This window comes from Gavialis gangeticus, unplaced genomic scaffold (genome assembly GCF_001723915.1).
Source record: "Gavialis gangeticus isolate Ggan-Ray unplaced genomic scaffold, GavGan_comp1, whole genome shotgun sequence".
Taxonomy (NCBI): Eukaryota; Metazoa; Chordata; order Crocodylia; family Gavialidae; genus Gavialis; species Gavialis gangeticus.
Window position 1 is genome coordinate 162655283 of NW_017728992.1, and position 11387 is coordinate 162666669.

The 11387-nt window shown below is 43.3% G+C and overlaps 1 protein-coding gene across 3 annotated transcripts in view; it reads right to left on the bottom strand.

Annotated features, from left to right (window-relative positions):
* Nucleotides 1-2385: 2385 nt before the first annotated feature.
* NCALD (neurocalcin delta) overlaps nt 2386-11387 on the bottom strand; it is a 200792-nt gene continuing 191790 nt past the window's right edge. For all 3 annotated transcript variants that reach the window (XM_019528025.1, XM_019528026.1, XM_019528024.1), the window contains exon 4: nt 2386-4196. In XM_019528025.1, coding sequence (XP_019383570.1) covers nt 4099-4196 — 98 coding nt within the window. In that variant the 3' untranslated portion in view covers nt 2386-4098. The remainder of the gene's footprint in view (nt 4197-11387) is intronic.

Below are 11387 nucleotides of genomic sequence, written 5' to 3' on the forward strand. Positions count from 1 at the left end.
GGTTTCCTCGGGTGGTTGTCCTTTTTCCTATGTTTATAAAAAGCAGCACTGTTTAAAATAGGGGAGACAAGTAAGCACTTCCAAAGATAGCTTTGAACGTAGAGGCTGCCCTCACTGCAGCCAACTATTCTACCTACAAGCCTGCTGGGTGACATGGCATTTGACAGTACAAGTGGTGCATATTGGTACAGCTCTGTTTGCAGATCATGATCAATGTGCCAAGATGTACAGACTTTTCATCTTAGGTGCACTTACAAATCTCCCACTGAGAGTAGCTATATAGGGAGTGGTTTATTGTGTTGAACAGTCATGGTTAGGGTTTAAAAACCTTATAGTGAATAGAATGTTATAACAGAAAACAGCAAAGTATTTCTTACAGTGGCAGTGAGAAATGTTCCAAGGTGTTAAATGTTCCTATCACAGCAGGAGGTAGCATGCAGCTCTGTTTACCGGGTCTCATTTGGATACATGGGGCTTCAAGTAAGATAGTGGTTCTTCAGTTCACCTAAACCTAGAGTGCACCAGAGAATATACCAGCTGGCTTTACAGGAACTGTGATCCAAGGTCCCAGTCTTCAGAGATGAGGACAGTAAATGCTGGCTGGTTTTGCTCTTTGGCTGTTACAACAAGTGCAGCCTATCAAATACCAGTTGGGCTGCACAGCTGTGTGGTATTGCCAGCTAAGAGCACAGTACCCGCATAGTCCTCAACAAAAAAATAGCCATGCTTACGTGAGACTTCTAGATAATTGGAATTGTATTGGATGTACTTTTGTAGGTATTAAGTCTCCATACTAGTCACTAAACTTTCTGAGGCACCAGATTGGTTGTTTACCTGCTAAATATATACATATTACTGAAAAATATGCCTCCAAAGTAGCAGGAAGTGGTATCAAACAGCCTATCCTGCCTGCAATCCTTTAACTTAAAAGATATGTTAATCCATTCACTTAAAAAAATATCTAATCTTGCTGTGATGTTTTATTTCAAATGGGCCATCTCTTCTCAAGATATCACTGAAAGCAATAACAACAATTAGCAAAACAATAAAGAGCACAAATAATGCAATTTTGTTTTGTTAGTCTGCAAACTGCAGGTGGCTGCTTAACAAATTAAATTCTGGATCGATTTCAAAGTATAGATGATGTTTTTACTTACAGAGTAAGAAAGGGATAGTTAATCTTTTGAAACAATATATATTGTCAGTTAAAGGAATAACCTTAATACAGGTATAACCTTAATACAGTTAAGGAATAACTTTAATACATTCTGTAAATGTTTATACAATAACTATATCTCCAGTTATGTCCTCTGCAGCTGTAGATTACTTCTATTCTTCCAGACTTTGTGTTCCAGTGGAAAGAATTACAACTCCACTGGCCTAGGGTCACATCACAGTTGGATTTTCAAGCACATGTTTAAAGGAAAGTATTAACGCATGGATTGATTCTGTCCAAAACAAAACCAAAACATAAGGAGGGGAAAAAAGAACACACTGAGAATAATTTCTGAACCAAAAGAGTCTTATACTCGTACAAAAAAAAGAGATGGAATGCAGCTGCTTAAAAAAGGTAACACTTTAATAGTTTTAGTCAAATGCAACTGCTTCCATTGTATTAAAAAAAAAGATGTAATGATAGGAGATATCCAAATTCAGTTCCAATAAATGTCAGGTTTTATAAATGTGTCTGCTTCACATCTATGAGCCTGCACACAAACTGGAGATTAAAGCTTTAGCATTTTCCTATGGGCACTAGGATTTCTAAGCCAATTACTCCAGATAGTGGAGGTGACAGAGCACCCTGGAGAAGAGTTTTGGTGCAGTCTCATAAAGACCCAGATCTGCTGAGAGCATTAATTGCTAGAGGTCATTAACTTCCATGGGGCACCATGCACCAGCTAATCTAGCCAGATTTGTAGAAAAAAAAAACAGATCTTTGATGCTGCAGGAGGACATCTCTACAGATTTTGCCTAGGTACAAAGGCCCAGGGACTCTCCAGGGGCTATTTCTAGTGAACACTGAAAAGTATCACAGAGATCACAGGCGCTTATTTAAAGGGTCTCATTTATGCCCAGTGTTTCTAATGGGGACGAGGAGAGAGTAAAGAAGGAGCTGGTGAGAAACTGAGAAACCCATTTCAGTCAACCAGAGTTCATAGTAGGATTGGCCAGGGACCACCATAAAGAGCTAATAGCATTACATAGAGACCCCTGTCTCTTTGTGCATCTGTCTGTCCCACATGGCACGCATGCTTTTGTCTAGTCTTTTAATCTGTTCAGCAATATAAAAGATAAATTGAATTTCACTAACCACCTGAAAGTAGACTGATTCTGGGCAAGCCCTCTAGGCCCTTTGAGACAAGAGATGCACCCGGTGACATTTTGTTTAGGTTTGCTTAGCCACTGATGACATCTTGAATTGAACTGATTCATTATTGAGAATTAATTTTCATGCATCTCCACTATTAAACATAGGATAGCCAAGTCAAAGATTTTTCTCTTTTCTGAATGACTATATATATATTTTGCTAGTAAGTGACCAGCAACAAATTAGTAATATCCATCTACTTTTTCCTGATTGCTAACTAGCGTTCAACTAGTTAGCAGTAGCCGAACTAACCTACTTTATTCATTTTTATTTTAAATTAAGGCTAATAGGGGGTTAGCATCTACAAGGTCACTTAACCAAATGTCAGCTTCACCTCTCCTACAAAGATTATGCTATGGCAGTCTCACGAACTCCTGATCCAGTGTGCTGACTGCAGTCATAGCTTGCCAACAGGATTCCAAAGCAGACTCAACAAATGATAGATTATCTCAAACTCAGTCAGCCTAATGCCGCCTGGCACTAAGATGTTATGCTGCTTCAGTACTTGCAAATTCATTACAAAATCCCAGACATAGGCTCAGCTCTGAGTACAGTGACCCTATCCAGATGATACAATCTTACAGCAGCAAATTTAAAAAATCCTTCCACAACTAGGTGAAAAGATAACCATTCACATTTCTCTTACAGCTAATCTTGTTTTAATTTTTATATACATATATAAATATGCTACTAAGTGTACCATTTCCTTGTTTCCATACAGATTTCTGAACCCCACTAAAGCAGATGAAATGCAAATGCCACAGTTTTATGTTCCAAACAGTTTTTGATACTAGCTTCCCTGTAACAGCAGGCCTAGGACCTGCATTATTTATGGAGAGAGAGAGAGAAAGAACTTCTAAATGGACAAGAACATTCAGCAGGTTTGCCTTAGCATTTGCTGTGTAAGGATGTACAATGCTGCTATGCTAGTCAAACTTTCATTCTCCTGATGTAAAAACACTTTTTTCCTAGCCTGAACATCTCACACTAAACACACATCTCCCTTAAGTGTATCTTTCAGACCCAGTTTTCAATATAGTCATCTGCCTGGTGATTCCCAAATGGATTTAGTAGCATTTGTCTAATTGTTTTTGGATTATAAATCTTTGATTTTCAAATACAACCATGCTAAATCAACCATTGTAAACCTTGTAAAAAAGTTGATCATTTTTTCTCTTCCACACTCCTTAAAAAAACACAACATTCACAGTATCTTGAAACAATGTGGCGTCATAGAAGGGTTGAAGTGGGCTGTCACTTGCCTACATTTGTGCAAACCCTTCGTATTGATCCTGTCTTATAATTTAACTTGTGCCCATTGGCAGAAGATCAGGACATACTACACCTCATGCAGCCCTTTGCACTTCAACACTTACAGTGCTTCAGATCCTGTGGGCAAATTTCTAACTATTAAAGCAGCAATCTAAATCTGTCAGTGTGTGTTGCTGCAGGTTTTTTCCTTCTTGATGCTTACTTTGAAAACAGACACAATAAAACAAAACAAAATAAAATCTTTAAAACAATTAACACCACGATGTCTGTTGCAAACAGTACTGTCCATGTTCTGGACAAATTGTTAAGAGCAATTCAGCATTCTTATAATTAATCCACAACAAAAGAAGCTAAAAGATGCCACAAAAGAAGGCATTAATTGGCCATACAGAGGCAACACCACCATGAATGTTGTTTGGCAAAAAGAGGCAGATATATAATTCATCCAATCAATTGGTTTAGAATTGCCCTGCACTGCTGGGATCACACTGGAGGAGACGGACTATGGACGGATCGCTCTTGGCCCCTCGGATGAACTCTTCCAGAGAGAGTTTTCCTAGAAAAAAATAATAGCTTGTTTGTAGTATAATATAAATGAATCAATCACTGGATACATGCAAACAATCAGTATGTTGGGACATTTACAATTAGGTGTAAGTGAAAGAACACCTGGGAAAACAGACAAGCTTCGTGGGGCCCGCCTCAAAGGTGTAAAATCTAGGACCTGGGGGATCAGAGATAAAAGCAGCTATTTCCAGAGCTGAGGGGCCTTCCCTGAGAACACCACTCCCGTAGCCTTCTCTGTGCAAAGCAAAAGCCTGGCTTTAGCACCTCTGCTGTTTGCAAATGTTGCAGAATCATAGGAGGCCACAGGCAGTCTCAGAAGGATATGGGATTACTCAGACCAGCATGGGTATGTAAAAAAGATCCCAAACCATCTCTTCCCCTCAGGTTTGTTCTGAATGCTGATTACAGTGCATCTATGAACTTAGGAAATAATTCAATGCCGAAGGTTTTACCACTGTGTGGCAGCCTTCACCTGAGAAGCCTATCTACATTAGAGCTGGTCCAGAATTTCTACTCAGTGCAACCACCATGCTAATAGATACAGGAATACTAATAAATAATGAAGATCAACTTTATCTCCACAGCATGCAGGGCTCTCACTTGCCTAAGAAAAAAGAAACTCTTAACATGCTTCATCAAACCTCCCAATCTGATCCACCCTTTCAGACCCACTTATCCAGACACAAGACTGGGAATCTGAAAGAAAACTGAGGGAAAACAGTGCTCCAAATAACACTGAAAGCCCCTTGGTTCCTTTGAACATACACTGTTCATGGCATGGTTTGTCCTCAATCGGCAGAGGGAAAAAAACCCCCTCATATTATATCTGAATACAAGGAAACCTCATTAAATAGACTGTGGATGCATGTGCAGGAGACACTTTACTATGCAGTAAATTAATCTACTTGGCAATAAAGCATCATTCTGTACATGTGTGCAGCATTTACTGTGCAGTAAATTAGTCTACTGTGTAGTGGGTACTACCTGTAGATACAGTACATTAACAGTGCAGTACCTACTATGCAATAGTGCATGTATAGACAGATAACTAGGAGCAAATTGCTCCTGGTCAGCCCAGGCTGCAGGGTGTGGGGGAACTGTCCCCTCCCCAGACAGCTGTTTCCCAACCCCACGCCCAATTGGGCCATGGGACTGGGAAAGAGCTGCTGGGGGAGGGGACAGTTTCCCAGTCCCATGCCCTGATCTGCCAGTTGAGGTGCACGGCTAGGAGGCAGTTGCCTCAGAGGTGGGACAGCTGCCCCCACCCCCAGAAGCCCAGGTTTGACCCTGAAGCACCCTGCCAGCCCAGGGCCCCTGGCTGCTGTAGGGAAGCAGAGTAGGGCAGGAGTATCCCTGCACTGAATTGCTCCTATTGAGAGCAAATTTGCTTTTAACAGGCACACATGTAAAGACACTCCTGGGGTAAGCTTATTGCACAGTATTTTACCATACAATTAGCTTACAGTGCATTAATAGCATGTGTAGACACATCCTGTCTATCATTAAACCGCTGCCCAAAGCAGCTTGTACTCAGTAATGTAAACCAACGGGCAAACATACTGATGGGAACCCCTTTTTAAACGGGCATCTGCTTCCTCAGGAGAAAAAAAGCACTGAGCCTAGAGGTACTGCAGAGCCAGGCTGGCACTTGGAAATGCTGGAACAAACTCCAATACCCTCCATGGTACCAAAAAATGCTGATTTTTAAAAAATAATGTTTTGTTCCCAGGGCCAAATCAGTTCTGATTTATAAGTTCCAAATTTCAACTGAGCAGAGCTGAGAGCTCAATTTGACTTTTTCACTCCCACAGCTGAGCTGCACCTTTCTTTTCCATTTCCAATAATTCCTGTCTCTTCACCAGCCTTAAATGTCTGGGAAACATCACCAAATAGGGTCCCAAACAGTTTGTCCCGAATCTCTGTGTCGCCCCCTCTCTCTGCTTGATGCATTTGATTGATGTTCCTCCTCCCAACCCAAAGAGGAGAAGCTGGACTAGGTTGCCCTGTACCTTATATAGTTAAGTATGAGCCTTTTGGCTTTGGACTAATATCATGCATAGTTTGTACATATAAGTAGGTACAAAAGTGCTGTTTGAAAGTGTATTTATGGAGTATCTGTCCTAAAACTCACAGGAGTTTCAAAAAAGGTACATCAATTCTGAATGGACTAAGTCTATGGGTACCTGGAATAATTTGCCTGTATGCAAATTACTACAGGTATGTTTATTTCTAGGCTAGTTTTTTCAGATCTGTCCCTCATTTCCATATGGTCAGGGAGTGCAGGGTCTGGCAGTAAGGGTGGGAGGAAAAGAGGCTGCAGGGGGAAGAAGTTGTGGGAGGCAGAGAGCAAAAGGGCTACCTGACCCCTCCAGATTTATTTTTCTGCTGTAGCAGTGGGAAGGGGACAAATTTAAGGCAAACCTCCGATAATTAGATTTGATACCTGGACAATTATAACAGATTTATAAAATTTGACATATATACAATCTAATTATTGGATGGTCATCTTATACTCAGGGCTGTCTTATATTTGAGTAAATATGGTTATTGAATCTCAGTGGTCTGAGGAACTGGACTTTTTTGGCTTCTAATCCCACCCTGATAGCTTCTTTCATGGATTGCTGAACTCATATACTGTGGGAACCAGCAGAAAATGCTAAAATAGTCTCCCTTTCTGAAATATGGCAGCACTTCCCAAGCAGTTTTGATTTGTCCTTGAAATTAATTCAGCAACCTTAAAAGGTTTTGTGGCAATATATAGTCAGTGTCTGTAAAGTGCTGTGAAGAAAAATGCTATTCAGAACCATTACTATGTTTTTCAAATAACCCCATTTTTACCCAACATTAGACAAGTTTATCTTTGAAATGCAAAACGGAAGCTAACTTGTTAACCTGGCTGTCATATTTCTATACTGGGAATTTTCCACCTATTTGGAGACAATATTTGATTCTAAACAAATGTATGGAAAATAATTAAAAGAAAAATCACAGGTTAGGTTCCTAAGCAACAGCTCTCCAACAAGGAGTCTCTTTTAAAAAGTATGGCCAATTTTAGAACGATTTCATTTCACATAACTAGAATAACTGGTTCATTTCCTTCCTCAAAAAGAAAAAAGAAGGAACACCTGAAGTACTAAAAATACACAAGCACAAAGTAAGGCCTTTCAATTTCATAGTCCCTTGGGTGCCTACACAATTAGCAGACAATCTAAATATTTTCTTTGCCTCTCTGCATGATGGATGTTTCAAGACTGCCTTGAAAGCTCAAGTTTTCTACTAAGCAAGTGCCATGTAGAAATAAGTAAACTTTTAGATGTACCAACATATACAATAAAGCAATGAAATTGGAACAGCTTTAGAAATTACACTCTCCAAGTAAGGAATGGCTTTCCATGCTTTACTACTTTTATGCACAAGATAGTATTTTAACACAATGCTGCATATCATTTTTATCATAAAGCTACAGCATACATAATGGTAATACGTAAGTCTCCAGATATTTATTAATCTGACTCATTACTTCCCTGCAGCTTGTATAGTTATTTATGGTCAGTGCAAAATGGGGATCAGCTTTGGTGTTTACATTGATGAGAGATATATAAGGATGCAAACCATGCATCTAAGTTTTTTATTCCAGTAGTAATAAATATAACCAGAGTGAAGTGAACTCTGGTGACTGCAAAATGATTTACTGGCTTTTAAGTTCTATTCAGCTCTGGTTTAAATATAGCCCTTAGCCAAATAAGAGCCCTTCTAAATGGAAGATTATAAAATCAGTGCACCTGAATCCTCCTACAAAGCCTACTCCATATTTCCAGTCTATTAGGAAGTGAGGCTCCTAATTAGTGAAGGCAAGGAGAAGACTCCCCTACTGGATGTTTCTAAGTCAGGGGTGGGAAATTATTTTGACTGGAGGGCTGCTTAATGAGGTTTGGTGAGCTTTCAAGGGCTGCATAGGTAGCCCAGTCCCTTGACAGTTGCCCAGCCCCCTGGTTACCATCTTGGGACCAGAAGTCCTGCCCCTAAACCCTGACCTTTGCCACTTGAAGTCCCTCCCCTTGCCCCCAGAAATACTGCTTTTGAGAGGTGGGGATTGTCATCTCAAAACCAGAAAAACACCAAACCATGCACTAAAAGTCAAACACCTACTATAACATATTTTAATTTTATTACAAAAAACATTTTTATCATGATTTGTGTTTGTGTACTGTATATAGAGGTGATTGCATAATAACTCAAAAATAAAGTTTTAGTCTTGTATATTGTGTGGGGGGTGTGTGGTTGTGTGTGTATGGTGCAGTGTATGGTTTGTGTGTATGTGCATGGTGGGGTGTGGGGGGGATTTGTGTGTGGGGGGCAATAATGTATGCTGGGGGTGTATATGTGGGGAGTTGTGGGGGCAGGGTGTGGGTGTGTGGCATTTGTAGGGTGTGAGGAAGGGTGGGGAAATGTGGGGACCCCCCCACACTTCCCAATGGCACACTTCCCCACAGGTGGTGGCACCAGCAGCAGCAACAGCAGCAGCAGCAGCAGGTGGGGCTGCTTGAGGTGCTCGTGCCCAGCACAGGTGCCTGATAGCATGTGGCTCCAGCCAATACTGCATGTTGTGGAAAGGAGCGCAGCCTGGCCAGGCCACCTCTATTATGGGGGCTCCCTGCCACACACAAGTAGCCCCCATTCTTGCATGCCACCGAAGCCCACTTCCTGCTGCACGGGTCCTCAGAATCCACTGGAAATGGAGGGGAGCCCCGGCCCATGCTTTTCTGCAGAATCTCAGGACTTGCATGGCAGGGAGTAGTGAAGGCAGCCAGCTCCAGTATGTGGTGCTATTCTCCAGTGGCATGCAAGTGCGGAGGCTGCCCATGCATGGCGGGGAGTCCTGGTGATAGAGACAGCCCAGCCAGCCTGCTCTTCTTGTCCCGATGTGCAGTGCTGGCCAGAGCCATGCACCACCAGGTGCCCACACCTGTGCTGGGCACAAGTGCCCCTGCCTGCTGCTGCTGCTGCCACCTGTGGGGCTGTGCACCATGAGGGACTGTGAGGAGAGTCCCCACACACCCCCACAATCCATCACACCCATACCCTGCCTAACTGAGCTCCGCACTGCTGCCACCCCCCGGGATGCAGGCTCCATGCTATTGCCAGCCCCATGCCCCCTTCCCCAGCCCCTGCTGCTTCCTTACCTGGTGCCCAGAGTGAGTGGGACACTGGGAAGCTCAGCAGGTCCCCCAGCAGCTGCAGCAGTGGCAGCAGCAGCCCCTCCCAGAAACTGTGTGCTGGCAGGACTGGGCCCTTCTGCTCACAGGGTGGAAGTGAGGTGCAACAGGGTATGTTGGTAGGGTGTGTGTATACATGGGTGCCTCACTCCCATCCTCATGGGTGGAAGGGTTGGACAGGGTATAATTAGTTTGTGGGCACCGTGGACTGGATGAAAGTGCCTGGAGGACTGGATCTGGCTGGCAGTCCATATTTTGCCTGCCCCTGTTCTAAGAGTTTTTTGTGCCCTCAGTTCCCCAGCCATCCCAGGCTCAGCTAAATCATTTAGGCTTTTTAAATGAGCCTTGTGACGCATGTTAATCTGAAAGTGACAGTTATGCCCTTAAGACTAATGCATAATAATACTACTCAGCAGATGTATGTACACGTGCTGTTAACATGGAGCAATAAACTCTAATGCATATCATGCTAGAGTTCATTGCTCCTGGGCATGCCATTTGAATGTGCACCTAGGGCCTCAGCACATCAAGCTGAGTTGGAGAAGTCCCTGTTGGCAGGGAACCCAGGAGGGGCTACCAGCTCAGGGCTGCTCTGACCTGGCTCAATGTGTAGGGCTAGCCAGCAGGCAACCCCTGCACTGAAGCACCCTTGTGTCCAGCCAGCCCTGTCAGCATCTACTTTTGCATTGCTGCACACTAAAGAACTCCGCCACATGATAGTACTTGTATTTACAAGTACTAACCTGCAGCGGAGTTAATTAGTTTCCTGTGGCCTAATAGGCTTGTAGTTGCTGGGAGCAACTACACAAGATGTTTAGTGTGGAGTTGCCTAATTAGCTCTGCAGTAAAGTCCCAACATCTACACATGCAGCTCTATCTATGCAGACCATATGACCAAGGAAAACACCAGTCAGGAGAAAAAAGTGCTCCTCATGTTTGATCTCAGGCCTGCTGTTTGCTGTGTTATTTCTGTAACATAAATTAGAGTGCCTTGAAGTCTGCTCTAAATTACTGAAGATGCCACTAGCCCAAGGAAACCCCAGGACATACAGAGCATCCCAGATGCACCTTGCAACATGAACAGCACCACAGCGACCACACACTGTCTCTGCCCAACTGCAGGACACGTGCAAACATTCTGTGGCTCCTTATACACAAGCAAATCTGCAGATAGTGGGATGGAAAGCAACCACACTATGCCCCAGAGTTGAATCCCTTAGTGCTTTTAATATGTTATAATCCTGACAATGCTTCTGTCAGGTCAATGGAGGAATGAAGTAGGGAAATGAAAGGCCAACTTTGGCTTTCATTTGTAAAGGAGAATTCAAAGTCCCTGTTCTGAAGAGTTCTGAGTAACTCTCCCATGGCTAAGGAGTCACTGCTTTATGAATCTGTCACAGTGCGGGGTTCCCAGGGATGGCCGTGATGCCTGCAGGGCTCTGTGACCGTGCCAGCTTTGCCCTGTGGGTGTCTTCTAGCTTTGCCCGCCACATCTTGTTGGTTTAGACAGTAGATAGGGAGGCTGCCCTCAAGTTGCTGCGCAGTCACGGTCCTGATGGACCCCACTAAACCCTGTGGGTTCTTAGACCCCTTGCTGGGTCCCGCTCTAAGCAGGTGACCTGCGGGACACCCCAAGCCTTAGTGGCTAGATGCATGGCTCCAAAACTGCCCCTTTACCACACCCCACGCCTTGCAGATGGTATATCAATGTTGTCCCTGTAATGAGGTCTTTGCCTAAGTCGGCCTTCTGTTATCACTGGGCCCTGACCCCTGTTGCTGGACCCTCTGGCACTGGGCTCTCCACACAGTAGTGTGCCCCCTGTGAGGCATCCTCCTCCCCAGTTAGCCTCATTCTGGTCCACCGGTTCAAATAATAACATAAATACAAGCCCCTGGGCTACAATATAACAATAACAATAACCATAACACTGGAGACCACACACTTCCCCTTTAAGAACAGCCCT